Source organism: Pelodiscus sinensis, chromosome 4 (genome assembly GCF_049634645.1).
Source record: "Pelodiscus sinensis isolate JC-2024 chromosome 4, ASM4963464v1, whole genome shotgun sequence".
Taxonomy (NCBI): Eukaryota; Metazoa; Chordata; order Testudines; family Trionychidae; genus Pelodiscus; species Pelodiscus sinensis.
In genome coordinates, this window is record NC_134714.1 from 42,096,088 (window position 1) to 42,115,004 (window position 18,917).

General features: G+C 45.8%; 2 protein-coding genes across 11 annotated transcripts in view; one reads left to right on the forward strand and one right to left on the reverse strand.

Annotated features, from left to right (window-relative positions):
- Nucleotides 1-11: 11 nt before the first annotated feature.
- On the reverse strand, nucleotides 12-9,364 carry GSTZ1 (glutathione S-transferase zeta 1). Of its 2 annotated transcripts, none has more exons than XM_006134809.4 (9): nucleotides 9,259-9,364; nucleotides 6,717-6,768; nucleotides 5,672-5,739; nucleotides 4,467-4,547; nucleotides 3,789-3,914; nucleotides 3,137-3,215; nucleotides 2,209-2,261; nucleotides 1,259-1,308; nucleotides 12-150 (listed from the first exon to the last, which is right to left on the reverse strand). In XM_006134809.4, the coding sequence occupies exons 1-9, from the start codon at nucleotides 9,277-9,279 to the stop codon at nucleotides 24-26; spliced, it is 657 nt and encodes a 218-aa protein (XP_006134871.2). In that variant the 5' UTR covers nucleotides 9,280-9,364; the 3' UTR covers nucleotides 12-23. The 2 variants fall into 2 exon arrangements, with proteins under 2 accessions (XP_006134871.2, XP_006134872.2); XM_006134810.4 differs by lacking the exon at nucleotides 9,259-9,364 and adding an exon at nucleotides 7,189-7,294.
- The window catches only part of POMT2 (protein O-mannosyltransferase 2), a 54,624-nt gene continuing 40,249 nt past the window's right edge, over nucleotides 4,543-18,917 (forward strand). For 4 of the 9 annotated variants that reach the window (XR_003091522.2, XM_025190556.2, XM_006134811.4 and 1 more), the window contains exons 1-5: nucleotides 9,925-10,840; nucleotides 15,008-15,092; nucleotides 16,415-16,519; nucleotides 17,202-17,310; nucleotides 18,485-18,593. Coding sequence is in view for 7 of the 9 variants with exons in the window: in XM_025190556.2 (XP_025046341.2) it covers nucleotides 10,515-10,840; nucleotides 15,008-15,092; nucleotides 16,415-16,519; nucleotides 17,202-17,310; nucleotides 18,485-18,593 (734 nt within the window). In the remaining 2 variants the exon portion in view is untranslated. Of the gene's footprint in view, nucleotides 6,901-9,922; nucleotides 10,841-10,895; nucleotides 12,610-15,007; nucleotides 15,093-16,414; nucleotides 16,520-17,201; nucleotides 17,311-18,484; nucleotides 18,594-18,917 lie in introns of those variants that run through there. The other 5 variants (XR_012903367.1, XM_075926803.1, XM_075926806.1 and 2 more) reach the window with 4 other exon arrangements.

Here is an 18,917-nt window from a genome sequence, read left to right on the forward strand (position 1 = left end):
TAGAGCCAGCTTGTAAGAAGGCCTTATGCTCGTAGCTCTGCAGGGGTATCAGGCTGCCGGCATGGGTGGCTAACTTGGAATGCCTCTAATTCCAGAAGGGCTTTATTGATTCTTGTTATGGTGGGGTATGGAGTCAGATCCACTTTAAATCTACAAAGGGAAGAAAGATGCAGTTAGAAACTCCTCGCTCACAGTCCTGCAGCAAGCACTAAGGGGGAGTTCTACGGAGTCCTTGCTCCATAGACTCAAGGGTCCATGATCAGCACACCACTCCAATAAATTCAAGCAGGAAAGAATAATTTGGTCAACTGAGGCTTAGTTCGCACCTGGAAAAAAGTTGTGTTTTGATTGTGTGTTAGCAAAACTCTCTCCAAGGCTCTACTTCGACCCGCTAATGTGTGAAAGCTGCCTTGTCTTTGCTAGGATTTTACCTTGTATGTATTGCATCATGTTGGTTAGCAAGTGGCCAGAATACACCTTTTTACCTAGCATGGATGGCCCCATTGGCCTTACAGTCCCTCTCTCTTTTTTTTTAATGAAGTTGTTAGTCAGTATGGTATCCAAGCACCTTCTCTCCTCCTCTGGTGTGCAACATTGCAATGCTGGCTGCAGAAGGCTCTTTCAATAAGGGCTTCCATTAACCCTAAGAGCCTGTGTTTCCCATGCTTTCTGCAGAGATGGGGACACAGAATCTGGTCTGTCTCAGTTCATGTGGGGGCAGTTGACAATCTTGGTCTAGAGGCATTGGGGAAGAAATCCCAGCACTTCACTTTTGTGAGCCCTCACAAGATCCAGTGTTTTGAAATTAAATGAAAAAATCATGGTGAGAAAGATATTCCAACAGAGCTGTAAGCTTGTGGGTGGGTAGTGCTATCCCAGTCGGCGTGCACGTCAATAGGAGAGTGGCCAGGCGTGGCCCTCAGTCAGGCCTCTGCTGTAAGAAGTAGGGATGTAGTAGTATAATTGATTAACGGATGAGCAAAAGCATATAGGTTAATGCTATAGACTACACACATTTCCCTCTCCCTGCCAGTATATTTGTCAGTCCTGGCTTGCGACAGGTCTGGGACCTACCTCTGCTGCAGCTCTGCATTTTGAGTGTATTAAGAGCTTGTGCCAGGTCCTGGGAGCTCAGACCCATCCCTAGACAGGGACTGCTGCCACCCCGTGCTGCTGCCTCTTTCTCTGAAGCAGCAGCATAGGGCAACAGGCAGCCGGTCCGTGAGGGAGCTAATGGAGCTGACCAGCTTCCACTTACCTCTCAGCATTGTAAACCTGAGGGACCAAACACAAGTCAGCCATTGAAACCTGCAATGGAGGGAAGAAAACTGGTTAAAGCAATTCAAAACTCACCCTAATGCCCTTTAATGCACTGGTTGGAATTACAGATTGGCAGGCCCATTTTCCCCCTCAAAAGATCCTTCTTGGCACTTGCCCTGTTCTGTACAGCTGTGAAGTTACTGGGGCTCTATAAAGACCAGGGGTCTCCTCTAGTGTCTGGACACCAGCAGCATGCAGACAGGGCCAAGCAAACATCTTTTGTAACTCATGAGTTTTTGCCATCCTCATGGAGCCAGGAAATGGAGAGCTGGCCTCGTCCTACAGGTTGAACCTCTCTAGTCCAGCACCCTTGGGACCTGACCAGTGCCGAATGAGAGAATTTGCCAAACCATGGGAGGTCAATACTATCTAGCAGCTTTACCAACTCTTCCAGTGCTTACTGGGCTCTTGGAAGACATTTAGGGGCAAATTAGAGCTAAATAACAGCACAGAACACAGAGCCATGACTGGTAAATAAACTTTATGGTATGGTGGGAAACTTAGCCACACCTATGATAAGTGGACATTTGGCTAACTAAAATCATGCCGGACCATAGATGTTACCAGACCAGAGTGCTGGACTAGAGAGATTCAGCCTGTATGTGAAATGCAATGTAATGGCTATTCCCCAAAAGAAGAAGAGCTAGGGCAGGAGAGCAGGTACTAGGCTGAGTTGGATGCATGAAGTCCTGCTTACGATGATGGGTCCCAGGGAATGCTCTGTCTGCATATACCTAAAGCACAGGTTGTGGTTGTATTGTGAGTGCACAACCTCTATGCCCAAAACCTTTAACCTCCACCACCATGTGGGAGATGTTTTTATCCCAGTCCTAAATAAACTCTGGGCTTTCAGTGCCTTCTGCAAACTGTGCTATCTGATCATCTTACCTCATCCCCAATGCAGTAATGCCCAGCTGTGTGCTGCAGGATCCGCTCTAGAGCTGCAAGAAGAGATGGTGCACTTGATCAGGAATCAGCAACTCCCATTTTCTAGGTCTTACTGGTTGGGTTTTGAAGAGCTAAATTGCCAGTAGCCTTTTGGATTGAGTGTTGCAAACCAAGGTAATCTGAGCTGGCTGGAAGGGAGCAACCCAAGGCAGCACTTATTCTAATTGGAGCCGAGGAAGGAGGAGTCACTAGCCATTTTGGAAACAGGATGGCTTCAAAAGTACAAAATAAGCTGCTTCTTCCCTTCCGCCCCTCTCCTCTGTTAGTGGCAGGGAGAGGCTTCCCTGCAAGAACAGATTACCAAGCAAACTGGGAAGAAGAAGAACAGGAAGGAAGGTTCAGGATGCAGGGAAGGCCAGTGAGACTCCTGTACTCCTATCGCCAGGCACAGGAACAAGGAGGCCCACAGTCAAATTAAAGGTGACCTACTGAAGAGGAAATAGAAATGATATTTTATGCCTGCTACAATTAACCCATGACTGGGACACTCTCCCATGGATATTGAGGCAACAACCTTAGTACCATTTAAAATAAAGTGTTATACAGTTTGTGAATGCAGAAGGCAACTTCAGGGATAATGAGTTTAATGTTGTTAGTCCTTTTGTATTAGGGAATGAGCTGACTGTTAGAGGGGTCAAAAAAGAATCACTTCCTCCCCTCTTCCAGATGTGACATTGGAGTATCAGATATTTAATTACTGCTGGATGTGAGTTTCTGGATCAGATGGGCCACTGGTCTGCTACAGCATGGCAGCAGATGATACCAGACTGGATGGCTCACTGTTGTGTTCCTGTGCAACAGAAAGCAGGATTTTGGACCACATCACCTACCACATCACCATGTGTTGATTAATTCAATGCAGATGTACCTTGGAAACCACATGTGATATAGTGTTGAGCCCATTCCAACTTCTTCTCCCCTCCCACTCGTTTCAGCATACTCAGGTTCTAAAGAGGCCAGAGAGTCCTCAAATTAGATTGATCCATCAGACTGTAACTTTCCACAGGCCATACACAAAACAAGGTGAGAGCTGGGTCTAAACACTGTCAATCCCTGGACCCAAAATCAGCCTTAGGTCATTATAGGTGTCAGTCTTTTAATGACAGACCCACATATCCCAGTTCTTTCTCAAAATTGCCCTTCCTACAAAACATCACACTCCTTTGCCTGCAGCTCTCTTAGCCCCTGCCAAGAGGCACTAATGCCTGCAATTGGCACCTGCCACACTACTTGTAAATTCAGCTCTTCTTGAATGGAAGCTCTGGGGTCCCATGGACATTTCTCAGGGTCACAGCATGTGCTCTTTGCAGGAAATGTCTTGCTCTTTTCACTGGCGAAACAGGTAGATGCTGCTAACCACACTTGAGCATGGATTTGATTCTATGCCACTGTGTGAGATGTGCCACCCTATTACCTGTTAGCAGTTTCAACAGAATGATACTGTTACAATCTTTGAGAGAGACAGCCAGTTGCAAAACCAATCTGGAAGTCCCATTTGCCTGTTTGTGATAGCACAGTACCTGCAAGGGCTGAATGCCAGAAACAATGTGATCTGAAATCATCCGGGCTTGGGCTCTCTTCTTCAGATCTTGAGGCAGCAGGCTGGGGTTGGGCCGGGTCTCTTCCAAGTACTGAATTATGGCTAGCTGCAATGAGCAAGAAGAGATGGGTGAGATACTGGAAGGCTGGGGAGAAGAGGCCAGCCCCATTGCCTGGCAAAGCAGCAGGAATTAAAGACAAAGATTTCCTTCTGAAGCCTGGCTTCTTCTGAGTAGAGGTTACCACCATGCTAAATAATGTGGTGCTTTATTGTGATGTGGAACTACTTCCCCGAGGAAACTGTGTGGAGCCCTCCTGGCTCATCTCACAAGTGATCTCTCTCTGGCAGAAGCAACCAAAAAACAAATTACTCAGTAAAAGGTGGGATTCTGAAACAGCAGATGAACTGTGATCACTAATATCAGGTGCTTTTGTGCTCATACAGAATAATCACTCAACTGAAGAGAGAGAGCACTTCCCATGGCAGACTCCTTGCAGGAGCTTTTTGCTATTCATTTTCCAGTCAGGATCAATTTCCTAATCACAGATTCTGTGTGTTCTCTAACCCAAAGACTAGGCACTCTGTGAGGTCAAAGTACTCCCTTTTGGCAGCAGGACAGAGTAAATGATTAATGGACAGAGCTGGCTGGGCTACTCACAGATTGAGACAGGAGGATGCCATCGATTTTCAGGGCTGGGACCTGCTGCATTGGATTCACTGCCTGGAATTCTGTAGAAAACTAGAGAGAAGACATTGGATTATACTGTAGCCAAGAAGAGTCCAGTATTCCCCTCTGAAAGTCAAAGCCTCAAGGCACCACAGCTTGATACATGATTTCTCCATGATCTGATTGTTTTGTAGCAGCATTGGCTAGCACTACCCTGTCTCCCAGTTCCCCTGCTCGCAAATGGATATATACCCTTGCTTTCTCTGCTACTGGTGGAACCTTGAGGCTTCTCCACTGTTTTCCCATTGTCTTCTTGCTCTGCTTCAGTCCTAATGGTCTTTGTACATTATGACCCTCCTTTGGACACCAAGAGGCACTCCTGTTGAGGCCTAGAAGGTCGCTCCTGGTGCATAGTACCCTCACATTATCCATTGACCAAATGACAAAGCAAGATCTACCCTGATCTCTCTCCCCTTCCCAGCACTGTAAGTTAACTAGCCTCACTGTCCTCATGCTTAGCTCCCATGTTGTCATATGCAGATTCCTGCTTCAGTATTCCTATAGGATTGCCTGTGCTGCAGGCAGTCACTCCCAGTGTGGTTCAAGCATCTCTGTGATAAATGCCTACATTTTTGGACTATACTTGGAAATCACAGCACCCTGCCTTTATTGCCACCACCTGATGAGCTTGGTTCCCCCATACCAAGTGAAGGTAGGGAGCCTGCATGCAGCCTACTGGATAATGTTACTCAGCCATTAGAGAGGGAAGGAGACTGTTAGGTTCCATGCAATCTGTCTTTTTCCCTCTCTCCTGGAGGCAAAAGCTGGATGGTGAGCTTTCTGAGCATGCTATACAGCTCTAATTCCTCTAAGCAAAAGTGCTCAGGCCTCTTCCTATGGAAAAATAATTTCATGTCATAATGTATGTGAGTTTCAGAACATTTTCTTGATCTCAGCTTATGCTTAAGTCAACAGTAGGAAGCGGGGAGAGTTGGGGATCCTGAAGAGGTCAGAGGCAACAGTTAGCTGTAGAAAAGAAGTCTGGAGTGAGCTATTGGACAGCTTTTTTCCCAATAGGCAAAATAGATCCCATTTCCTTTGAGCTCTGATGATTCTGACCTGCCAGATTTCCAGTGATGCCTAAGCTTAGCCTGTGTGCCAGTTTAGGGGGAGGTTGACTGTAGTTGCCCTCTTACCTGCTGTCCCCCATCCTTCAAGAGGTTCACTGGTTCCTGATCATAGGCAATTCCCTTCAGAGCCAGTGCTAGAGGGAACACAACATAGAGACTGAGAGGCAGAATGAGCCAAAAAGCTAAGTTCCAAGGAAAATGGACTTACGGAAGTTTCACAGTCTCGATTGAAGACACTGTTTAAAACCAAAACAAGAAACCTCTTTTCTTTCAGAGTGGTTGTTTTAGATCTCCTGTGGCAGAGAGTGCCTCTATCATGCCATGCCTCTTAGTACTTGTTGGAGCCACTGAGGTCAGTATTAACACTCTATTGAATAACACTCATTATACCTTTCATTACAGCCTCTTAGGGCACAGAGTCAGTGTAGCTCATCACCCATTTCTCTTCTGTCAAAACCTTATTTTAACTTGCTCCCATCCAAGCACTGTCCAAGCCGTACCCTGCTTAGCTTGCAGGAGCTGATAAAATAATAGATTTTGATGTAGTATTATTGCAAGCACAGAACACAGCATTTTTAAGGAATGTGGGAAATATTAATATCCGGATTACATTAGTTTTATGGAGATATGTCCCTCTAACTAGCTTTAGAGAGTGTCTGGGGAAAAAAGAAATTACCAAGGGCAGCGGAGAGCCTCCAGAGCCCATTACTGAGAGGCCAGGCCTGAGAAGGAGAGCAGAGATCTATACTGTAGAAGGTGGGTAGATGGCTAAATTTTGTAACAAACACACAAATATTCCTTCAGCTCCAGTAAATATCTTCTTTATCAATGGCCACTGGAGTTTCAACTAGGTACATAAAATTGTTATTCTATCCATCCCTTACTAGCCCCTTTCCTTCCTCCAAATGCAAATTAATTCTGATGTTTACTCTTTTTCCCCCATCCTCCAGAAGTGGAGGCAACCCAAAGTTACTTTTTTAAAGTTGCAAGTTTGTTAATCTCTCTCTCTCTCTCACTCAGTAGGTCTCTGGTTAGTGAAGGGAGTTAGTGTTCAAGAAAGGTGGTGGGGTGACAGTTCCAGAGCAATGAAAAATTTAACACCAGATCTTACCTATTCTCACTCTCCAAGAGCAGGAACTTCGGAAATAACTATAAAGAACCGGCTGAGGGGAGAGAGAAAGAAAAGTGGATTACAAAATGGTAATGCTAGCAGTTTTCTCAGCTAGAGAAAGGAATTTTTCATTCTAACCTTTGAAAATTTAATCATTTCATGCATTTTAACAAGGACAAGTCAGGTGAGTTTGAGCCCTTAAAAATGTCTCTTTATTGCTTTCAAACAGTAGCTTCTTTACCATGCCATTGATTTTTTTAAATTAAATTCTCCATTGCGTACAATGAGATTCTTCCTTTGAAACCTCAGTGGCTCAGCCAGTCCTTTGAGCCGTTCACAGACATGCATGTTCCCAATCTGGAATTTAACTATTAATCCAAGCAAATGCTGAGAATGCAGGAAAGTTAATCTCCACTTTAACTATGGAAGCAAGGAAACCTCCCACAGCAGCTTTAAATCCTTTGGATCTCACCTTTCCAGAGGAATCCATGCTCTATGTGTGTAGTTCACTCCAAAGAGTGAAAGTTACATGATCCTGCCTTTTCTTTTCACTCAGCTGGGGTGGGGGAAGGCTCTGCCCTTACAACCAATGAGAAAAATGCCAGAATCCAAATTCTTAGCTTCCTGTGTTTAAAAGATTCAGCAACAGAAGTCGATAGGACTGAGGTTCTGTTCGGAGTGAATACCCTTTACCAGACACATTATAATTCTCTTTAGGTTGATGTATTGAGCCTATCATCTGGCTCTTGTCATGATGGATAAAATATTGAGAGAGACTTATGGGTTGTTGGGAGCTGCCAGTACAGAAATATAACTCTGTGGGCTAACAGAAGAGAGTAGATTCTAAAAATATAGTTTCTGTTATCACTGGCAGGTCCTCTGAGCAGGAACTGTGTCTTTGTGTAAAACTGAAATATATAGTGTAACGTATAACAAAGGTCCTTCTCGGTACACAAGGCTTGTTTGTATTTCTTATTAATACATAACAGATCTCTAGCTCCTTTAAAAATCCAAAAGCACTTCAGAGACATTAATAAATTAATCCTCATGTGCTACCTCCTCTTCTCCTCCCCAGAATGCAGAGTCATCATAGCCCATGTTATAGAAGGAAACACAGTACCAGAGAGAGGAAGTGACTTGTCCATTGGCCCATTATGTGATAATGGCAGAACCAGAATTAAAACTCAGGAGTCCTGAGTCCCAGTCCAGCATTAAACCATTTTCATAGCTAAATATTACCTTAATTTACCTGTTTACAGAATGTAAATGTTTGACTGAATTATCCTAGCCAAAGTTCACAAGAGAAATGGTTGGTAGGATAGCTGGGAAGGAAGGAATGCTGCAGCATTGCCAGCTCTTGGGATTTTCCTGTGACACTCATGCTATTTTGTGATTTTTTTCACAAAGCGTCAGCTCCAGGAAGCCTAAGATTATATGAAAATCTCAGCTTTCATTTTTTTAAATAGTAATTTTCTAGCTTTTATGGTTGCAGATGATAACTGGAAACCACAAACTCAAGGAATCAAAAACCAGAAGGCAAAGAAAATGATAAAAAATGTATTAACATTGCTCATCTTTCTTTGGTAACTTACTCAGAATTTTTGAACACTTGGACTCGGCAATACCCTCCCTTTGCCCCTGCATTGACTGGTAGCAGCGGGAAGCGGAGCCACCTGGTCATATCCTGCTCTATTCTCCCAGCTGTGTGGTTCAGGGGAGGGATGGGCAGCGATGTGGCATTGGCAGAACAGAGTGGGTTGGACCTCGGTTGCTCCACTTCATGCTGCAGCCTGTGAGTGCGGTGAAGTGAGCCCAATCCTTGGTGCTATCAGCAGGTCTCCTGCTAGTTCTCCAGGCTGCATTGCTTGGGGGAGGGTGTGGAGCTAGAGAGGGAAGAGGCACTGGAGTGGAGCAAGGGCGGTGGGCTTAAGGGAAGGGATGGCATAGGGGTAGAGTGGGAACAGAGTGAGGGGGTTATCCCATGGCCCACGCATCCAAGGGGCAGCCCTGCTGGCACAGACTATGGCAGGGGTGTGGCTGATGGATGGAGCTGGCTACTGAAGCTAGCATACAGTTGCCAAAGGCACTATGAAATTTGGGGCAATTTACCCCAAATTTCATGGTACCCTATGCAGTTACGTATTTTTCATATTGATAGGGACAGCCCTGAATTTAGGTCTCAATTCTAAAAGTTGTTTTACCTGGGCAATGCCCAAGTCAAGACAGTGAGGCTCTGTGCAGAGATAGGGGTATGCCTGGATGAGGCATACTGCAGGACTCAGGGTTTAAACTGAATCCAGGGATTACTTATCAAGGGGCCACAATTTCAACCTATCTCCCATAAAACATATGGGGTTGAGGGTAGCTACATCTTATTTGAAAATGCACAATCTGCACTTCAGATGTTTCTGAATTATTCCAAAGATTCTTCAGCTGAAGCTGCATTATTTGTAGAAGTAAGAGCTTCTCTTTAAGTGCAACCAGTACAAAAGAAAAAGCCCCAATTCGGTTTTGTTTCTGAGCCCCCTGTAGCAGCAAATACCTTCACTAAGGCACCACTCATCTTGCAGTTTCAGCACAGCTCTGTTCTCTCTCTGCAGTCCCTGAATGAACACAAGTCACACTGGTGCTAAAAATAGAATTGGCTGAAACATCCTCCTTCACTTGCTCTCTATAGGTTTCTTAAAGCTGCCAGTTTCATTCAGATAAGGCCCCAACCCTGCTATGAGAGTTGCTGGAATTCTGGGAGTAGTAGTTCTAGCTGCTTTTCCAGGCCTCAAAAGCATTTTGATAGTTTATGCTGAAAGTTTAGATTTTTGTGGAGATGAAAAGTTTTTTTCAAAATGCTCATATTAACTGAAATGTTTTAATATTTTCCCTAAAATATCAATGAAGAATGTGAATTTAAACATCCCTCTCTAAAGAAATTGCAACACAAAGTGTGTGCCATACAGGTCAAAAACCAGAAAGTGAAGCTGGCTAGCACTGAAAGTGAATGTGATCGATTAAGTGCTATTTTATTGACATGACAAACACTGTTAGTGCTGTGTGTGTCCAGCAGATGTATGTGTGGAAAGTGGAAGGACAGTCAGCGGTTGTGTCTGTCAGAGAATGGGGAGGGGCAATTAATGTGTGTATACTGCATGCACATATGAGATGTGTGTGAGGGGTGGGCAAGGCAGTTACAGGGTGTGTGGGGGTCTGTCAGTGAATGGGGGTATGTAGTAGGTGTGGGCATGCATGTGAATTGTGGCTTTTTGTAGGCAACACAATCTGTGTGTGTGTGGTCTATCAATGGGGTGCAGTAGGTGTGGGCATGGTGGGTGGACATGGGCTGTGGATGTGTGTGCCTGGGCGGGCAGGGCAGTCCCAGAGTGTGAGGGGGGATTTATTAGTGGGTATGGAAGTGGCTGGCACTTGGGATGTTGGACAAATAGGCAATCTCAGTGTGGCTGGGGGTGTCAGTGGACGTGGGGTAACTGGTAGGCAGGGGGGCTGTCAGGGAATGGGGGAGGTGAGCAGGGCAGCCTAGGCGTGTCTGTCAGCGAATGGGGGATAACTGGCAGGCAGGGTGGCGCCGGGGGTGACTGTCATTGACCTGCCCGGCAGGCCAGTCTCGGGGTGTCTGTGATTGAAGGGGGGCGGGCAGCCTGGGGCCCCGACTGGGCCCGGGGTGAGGTGACAGGACCCCCCGTTCGGTGGCGTTTCCTGACTCAGCTCTTGCTTGAACCTGTCACGAGCCGCGGCGACGCTTCGCCCCCCCCCCCCGGCGCGGAGAACTACATCTCCCAGGATGCCATGCGAAGGAACGGGGCTCCACTTCCCGCGATGCCCTACGGCGCGGACTCCTTTTCCCTTGGTGCTGTGCGCGGGGGTGCCCGGCGTGTCGGGGCGCGGATGACGCTGGCGGCGAGGTGCTGCCAGGCCGAGACTGGCCCGCGCTGCGGGGGGCTCCGGCAGCGGCGATCCCGCAGGCCGGCGGGCGGGCCGAACCGTCCCTGTCCCGCTCCTCGCTCTTGGGCTCCCCTGGAAGCGCCAGTCGGTGTCTGGGCCCCGCTGGCCATCGTCACCCTCCTCAGCTTCGCCTCCCGCTTCTACCGCCTGTCCGAGCCGCCGCACGTCTGGTGAGTGGCGGCGGCACCATGGCAACGGGGGCGGGGCTCAGAGGGGCGGAGCCACGTCTGGGTCAGGCAGGGGCCTACTGCTGGGTTTAACTGTCGGTTGCTCTCTTGGGAAGGGGGAGGTGGCAGTTGGGTGGCTGCTCCCCTCCGGGTTGCACCTCATCGTGGCAGCGGTCCGCGTGCAGCGAGGGGCGCCGGGGTGGGCCGTTGGAGCGGGGCGATTGGCTGAGAGGCGCAGCTCCCCGCTGGCAGTAGCCACCCAGCGGCGCAGCATCCCCAGAGGCTCAGCATCAGTCTGCTTGACAAGCCGCGTTGCTTGTCTGAAGCTGTGAGCCCCAAGGTGGATGATGTTGAGGTCATGGCCTGCAGGGATACTTCCAGGGAAGGGATGCTCAGGGCTGGATTTAAGCTTTATGAGCCTCTGGGCACAGCATCTTCAGCACTGCCTTGCCTACAGCTGAGTTCCCCTTTGTGTTTTCTGTGAAAAATTAAATATTTAATCCATTTTTGATATTCAGGCGCTCCTTGAATGCTTAAATTGGAAGTCCAGGCTTGGAAATGCTTGGAGCAAGGGGCATAACTGAAGGGTTTAAGACAAGGGGTAGTAACTGCAGAAAGGAGACCTCGCTAGAAAATTATACAGGTTGAACCCCTCTAGTCTGGTACCCTCAGGACCTGATCAGTGCCAAACCAGAGAATTTGCCAAACCATGGGACGTCAATATTGTCTAGCAGCATTACCAACTCTTCTGTTGGTTACTGGGCCCATAGAAGACATTTAGTGGTAAATTTGAGCTAAATAACAGCACAGAACACGAGAGCCAGGACTGGTAGCTGTAAACAAACTTTATGAGACTGTGGAAAACTTATCCATATCCATGATAAGTGGACCACCGGATAACTAAAATCGTGCCGGATCACGGATGTTGCTGGAAAAGAAAGTGCCAAACTAGAGATGTTCAATCTGTAGTAAGCTTGATGACTGAACAAGCTGTCATGAGGATCTGAGAGAGGAGGCTCCAGTCACCTTTCGTGATGTGAAGTTGCTTTTGAAGGCTCTTCTGTCCACACTGGGTCTGGAATGATTGTCTGGAAAAATTCAGTCTTTTTAGTCCGCATGGAGACTGACTGAAGTGCTTCTGAGTGTGGTTGTCAAGTGCATTTCAATGGATGGGGGAATAAATGTTACACCGCACAGTAAATTGCACTAGTGTAAACAAGACCAAAGCACTATGAACATGAAGCTAGGTAATGTTCCTGGTAAAAAAACCTGTTCAGTTAGTTTATTATTTTGATGTAAAAACAAAAACATAAAAGAATAACTCTTTTGGGCTCACAATGCTTTTCCATTTAATAAAAATAAAAAAAATGTTGCCATAGTTGTTATGAAACTAAAATAAATACCTAGTTCTTATATCGTGCTTTTCATCGGTAGATTTTAAATCATTTTACAAATGGGGATCATTATCCACATTTTACAGATAGAGAGACTGAGGCAGCACATTTTCATCAATATTCTAATCATCAGTCAACAACTATATTATAAATAACAAATTTTCACTCTTCACATTCCCCTTCAAAATTGCTGTTTCCAATCACGTCATCCCTACCCATATGCCTGCTCTAATAGGCTTTGTAGAGTGCCAGGAAGGACAACTGATTTGGACTATTTCAAGGGTTCATGCAGTGAATGCCCTGCCAAGCATTTTCTTGTTATATACCAAGCAGGCTCCAGTTTGACCTCACTGTGGTACAGGAGAAGGTGTATCTCAGGTAAGCAGCTCCCAGGACATTTAGGCTACGTCTACACTGGCCCCTTTTCCGGAAGGGGCATGTAAATTTCACTAGTCGTCGTAGGAATAAGACCCTCCGGAAAAGGGCGCTTTTTCCGGAGGATCGGGGCCAGTGTAGACGCTCTTTTCCGGCTTTTTTAAAAGCCGGAAAAAAGCGGCGGACATTTTTATTTAAATGCCGCGGGGGATATTTAAATCCCCCGCGGATTTCCCTACGACGACTAGTGAAATTTACATGCCCTTTCCGGAAAAGGGGCCAGTGTAGACGTAGCCTTAGGGTTTAGGTGAGAAAACTAACACCTTTAAAGTGAACTTGCAAGCCAAAAGGCAGCCTGTGTAGATTCTGAAGTACAGGCAATCCCCGGGTTACGTACAAGATAGGGACTGTAGGTTTGTTCTTAAGTTGAATCTGTATGTAAGTCGGAACTGGCGTCAGCCGCTGCTGAAACTGATCAGTTTCAACCGCGGCTGAATCTGGACGCCAGTTCTAACTTACAGATTCAACTTAAGAAACCCAGGCGTTCCCAAGTCAGCTGCTGCTGAAACTGATCAGCGGCTGATTCCAGGAAGCCTGGGGCAGAGCAACTCTGCCTGGGGCTTCCTGTAGTCAGCCATAAGAACATAATAACGGCCGTACTGGGTCAGACCAAAGGTCCATCTAGCCCAGTATCCTGTCTACCGACAGTGGCCAGCACCAGGTACCCCAGAGAGGGTTGACGGAAGACAATGATCAAGCGATTTGTCTCCTGCCATCCCTCTCCAGCCTCTGACAAACAGAGGCCAAGGACACCATTTTATCCCCTGGCTAATAGCCTTTTATGGACCTAACCTCCATGAATTTATCCAGCTTCTCTTTAAACTCTATTATAGTCCTAGCCTTCACAGCCTCCTCTGGCAAGGAGTTCCACAGGTTGACTACATGCTGTGTGAAGAAGAACTTTCTTTTATTAGTTTTAAACCTGCTACCCATTAATTTCATTTGGTGTCCTCTAGTTCTTCTATTATGGGAACTAATAAATAACTTTTCTTTATCAGCCCTCTCCACACCACTCATGATTTTATAGACCTCTATCATATCCCCCCTCAGTCTCCTCTTTTCTAAACTGAAAAGTCCCAGTCGCTTTAACCTCTCCTCATATGGGAACCATTCCAAACCCCTAATCATTTTAGTTGTCCTTTTCTGAACCCTTTCCAAGGCCAAAATATCTTTTTTGAGGTGAGGAGACCACATCTGTACACAGTATTCAAGATGTGGGCGTACCATAGTTTTACCATAGGGGCAGTAAGATATTCTGGGTCTTATTTTCTATCCCTTTCTTAATAATTCCCAGCATCCTATTTGCCTTTTTGACCGCCGCTGGTCAGTTTCAGCAGCGGCTGACTTGGGGACGCCTGGGGCAGAGCAGCTGGGGTGCTGCTGGGTTGCTCCAGTAGCGCGGCTCCTCGGCGCTACTGGAGCAACCCAGAAGCATCCCAGCTGCTCTGCCTCAGTCCTGCTTCAGCTGCTGCTGAAACTGACCAGCAGTGGCTGAATCAGGACTCCTGGGGCAGAGCAGCTGGGGTGCTGCCGGGTTGGTCCGGAGCGGCGCTGCGGGACCAACCCAGCAGCCCCCAGCTGCTCTACCCCAGGGGTAGGCAAGAAAAGCCTGGCCTTCTGGGGGGGGGCACTAGCTGCACACCCCCGCCCTCCAGCAGACCAGGGAGACGGGGGTGGCGGGACGCCCAAGTCCTCCACGGCTTTGCTCCGTCTCCCTGGTCTGCTGACCTGGGAGACGCGGAGCAAAGCCGCAGAGCACGCGGGCAGCGGGACAGTCCAGGTGCGCCGCGCTGTCCCACTGCTGGCGTGCTCCGAGGCTTTGCTCCCCATCTCCCTGGTCTGCTGGTCAGACCAGGGAGACGGGGAGCAAAGCCTTGGAGCACGCCTGCAGCGGGACAGCCCGGGCGTGCTTGAGCTGTCCCCCTGCGGGCGTGCTCCGCGGCTTTGCTCCCCGTCTCTCTGGTCTGCTGGTCTCCAGCAGACCAGGGAGACACGGAGCAAAGTCGCGGAGCACGCTGGCAGCGGGACAGCCCAGACGCGCCGCAGACCAGGGAGACGGGGAGCAAACCCCGTTCATAACTGCGGATCCGACATAAGTCGGATCCGCGTAACTCGGGACTGCCTGTACTGGTATACTCATGGAGAGATACCCTGATTAATAGGAGACTGACCTGTTTTCCATTAGTTACAGCTTCCTAATGGATTTCACATGTAACCTCATGTAAAATGTAATGCACTTGTCCTGTCCAGAAGTGGCAAAAGCTAGTTACTAACAAAATAAGTATCTATGGATGTTTGATTATTTCCAGTTCCTAAATACATTTATCTCTTCTTTTTTTAGTTGGGATGAAACTCATTTTGGGAAGATGGGAAGTTACTACATTAATCGGACCTTCTTCTTTGACGTCCACCCACCTCTGGGGAAGGTGAACATCTTTCAGCAGTTCTCTCATACATTTTAGGAGCTAGTGGAATTCCATGGTCATTGAAATAATCCAGTGTTTCTCAAAGTGGGCCCATGGCCCATTTTGAGAAACACAGGAATAATCTAACCAAATCCTATTTTAGTCAACTGGTCAAAGTGTAGGATGAGCACCAGAGTTTTCTGAATGCCTTTTCCTGACTACTACTGTCATCTATTTATCTTCTAGCTGGGAGGACATGGCGTGTGATCCCTACCCTCTATCTTTTCTCTTCCATGGAAAATGTCCAAAATATGGGAAAGTAAAAAGTATGCTTAATGGTGGATGTTGAAAATGGTCTGTCTGAAAAGGAGAGAATGGTTGATCATAAAGCTTGTGTCTGGATGGGGGAAACGAAGGGACTTTCTTGTGGGAAGTTGTAGATCAAAGGAACTAAGTAGCTCCTACTAGCAAGAATGTTAACTAGGTGCTCTGTAAACCAGTGAACAATACTGTTTTCTCAGAATAACATTTGAAATCAGTTTCTGACCTGGGCAGATCTCTAAATAAGTTGAACATATCTAAGTCTATTTCTTGTTCATAAAATATCCATTAAGAAGTGAATCTTTTATATTGGTTGAGAATTTCATCCACATAGGTATCTGATCTAAGAAAATAGGTTTGTTACTTCACTGCAGCCAAATGCTTTATTAAAGGCAATAACACATTTCAGAGAGTCCTCAATGGTGCCCATGACATCAGTGCATATAGCTGGGATGGATTTTAGCCAGATAAGATGCAGAGCTACAAAGATTTGGGTTCTTTCTGAAAATGTGTTTCTTGTCAGTTTCACATTTCCCTGCAGACTGCTTAATAGCTTCAGAGAAAGGGTCCATTATCTTGTTAATTTCACTCTGTTATAGCTTGATGATAACTACCAACAACAAAGGCCCTTGAGTTGTCTGCAAGCTCGGGAACATTTTGCTTCCCTGGTTACATTTGGTTTCTATTTAGATGCTTTTCTCTGCTACCGTAAAGACTACACTTTTTCAAAATTAAATTTTAGAAATGTGTTGACATATGTCCCCATACTCACTTGGGAGAGTTTTCTACTCACCGGTGGTGAGAAGGTGAGTGGATTTTACAAATCCAATAGATCTGTTTGCATAGTTGTGATATGAACCTTGTATAAAAACTCCTTTTTTCATGTTTGACAAAGTGTTTCAGTAGTGACTGGATATTTACTTTTTGGATGTGGGATGCTGTGAGCATCTTTCCTGCAGCTGGAGAGGATGCCAATGACTCTGAGATTGTTTCCCTGACCAGTTTGCCCTCCTCCCCCCCAGATGCTGATAGGACTTGCTGGATACCTGAGTGGATATAATGGCACATTTCCTTTCCAAAAGCCAGGAGACAGATATGAACATCATAACTACATAGGAATGAGAGGGGTAAGACTATTCAGGCCAGTGCTTAACCATCTGCTAACAAATCAGTGAAGGAAAATAGAACTCTGGGAAAGTTGTGTATTTCCCTTTCTCTTCTTGGCTTCTGCAATGTACATATTACTTCCCTTCAGATTTTGAAGATGGATTTTTATGACCTACACTAAATTATTTCATATCTGTCCCGGTGGAATGGTACTGGGATTTTTTTAAACTAGAGCAGACACTAACATTCTTCTTTGTCTGGCTATCTTTTATGGCAAGCAGGCCTCTGAAATAACTTGTTTGGGTGTTAAAGTGAAACCCAGGTATCATCTCTGGCCAGAATAAAATTAGGGTGAGTTGACTCTGAAGGCAGATGGATGAAGCTAATTGAAAGATGTTTCTGGTAATGACTTCTGTGGTTTGAAAAGAAACAAAAAACAAATCCTTGTTACTTACATTTGTAGTCATAGACCTGCATGACCAGTTGAAATTCTTCATATGAAGTTTTCATTAGTTTGGCCTCTGCCTGAGTATCCTAAGTGAGCCAGACTTGGGCACTACTCAGCCAATTGTAGTCACTCACAAGAGCATTCATTGTTGAATGTGTTTGCAGATGGAAGGAAGGTGGGTATGTGGGATCTGTATGCACATTCATCCTATGAAGAGATTGTCATTCCCCCCTGTGTCCATTTTTTCCCTGCAGTTCTGTGCATTTCTAGGCTCATGCCTGGTTCCATTTGCCTACCTCACTGTACTGGAGCTGTCCAAGTCACTATCTGCAGCATTACTTGCAGCCTCCATCCTGATTTTTGGTAAGCATTCTTGGCATCCTCATGGAAAATTTTATTTGTTTGACATGTGGATGAAAGAGGGTCAGCAGTGGAGGCCAGCCTTAGCACAGATTAACTGCTCAGAGACTTTCCTCTCTGATCTCATTGCCTGCCAAGAAGTCACTATTGAGAAACACTGCCTCCCTTCTAAGAGCTGAATAACTGCAGTCTATATATGCTTTTTATTCATAAGGCTCCCAAAGCATTTTATAATCTGATTTAATGTATAGGTATTTGTGGTGCTCATTGCTTTACAGTTGAAGTATATTTAAATACAAGAATTTTAAAAAGACCTATAGAGATAATTTTGCCCACTACTGAAATGCAGCCACCTCTGTTATGGGATATAGCAGATATTTAATAGGGTATAACAATACCTCAGGGTTGCAAGTCAACAAAGGATATTATGTATAATAGAAATTATAGAGAAGAGTTTAGATAGGCAGAATAGAATTACTTGAGTTAGGGATGAGCCGTTTAACATAAAGACTCTCAGATAGCATCACAGGATTTTTAATGTCCCCAAGTCAAAGCTGCTGGGTTTTTGTTTTTGTTTTTTGGTAGAATCTGAAAAATAGTCTTTGCAGCTCCCCAGCATCTTCTGGCACACCATGCTGGTACATGAGTTCAGTACTGACTTGGGCTATGTCTACACTATGGAGCTATTTTGGGATACCAGAAGTATCTCGAAATAGCTATTCTGTGACTTTAAAGCAGCCTCTTATTTTGAAATATATTTCAAAATAACGGGTGGGCTAGCCTAGTGTCCCTGTAACCCTCATTCTGTGAGGGTTAAGGGATGTTTTGAAACAGCACTTTATTTTGAAATTACCTCAAAATAAGCTATGCAATTTGTGTAATGCAAATGACTGTTCACTATATCGTTCCTGGCTCCCATTTGTTCAAAGAATGAGGAACTGAGAATGTAATCTGTGTTTGCTGCATGAAAATTCAGAGATCTGCTGTTGCCATCTGAAAATAACATTGCTTTCTTACTATGGTAAGTGTTGAAATATGCTGACCTATTTTTGGTCCCAACATTGCCCATTCTGTCTCTTGCCTAAGGTGCGAGAAAGCTGGCTTGCTACAGACACCGCTCTAGGTTTGCTTTGAAACTGAGATGTCTCTTAGTATAGTTGTGTGTCTTATTTTCCAGATACAGGCTGCATTACTCTGTCTCAGTACATCCTGCTTGACCCCATTCTGATGTTCTTTCTTATGGGAGCTGTGCTGAGTATGGTCAAGTATAACTCCTGTGCAGACAGGTAAGTTGGTGATATTTTTTTATTATGCCATAGATGTACGATTATATGATTCTATGACATCTGGGAATCCTGAGGCATTGATGGAAGGTGGTGCCACATAGATTATCTTCCCCACAATGGAACCAAAATCAGATGATGCCATAATTAAGTAAGCTGTACCCATTTATGGTCTCTTCCAGTGTGTCAAATGTGCTTGAACTGGCTGTGCACGTCTCAATGTGAGTGACTACAACAGACACGATTAGTGTGGCCTATCTAAAGTCACATAATGCTTCCTGCAGCCATCCTCATTTGCTACAAGGAGCATGTGACCTATAAACTACA

Excerpts from the sequence above, each read along its gene's own strand:
- GSTZ1 (XM_006134809.4), bottom strand. The coding sequence starts at position 9,279 with ATGAGTGGTGCCTTAGTGAAG. Across the intron at positions 3,915-4,466 it reads GCATCCTCCTGTCTCAATCT|CTAGCCATAATTCAGTACTT; the intron begins GTGAGTAGCCCA and ends TGCTCATTGCAG. Across the intron at positions 2,262-3,136 it reads TATCACATGTGGTTTCCAAG|CTCTAGAGCGGATCCTGCAG; the intron begins GTACATCTGCAT and ends CTCTTCTTGCAG.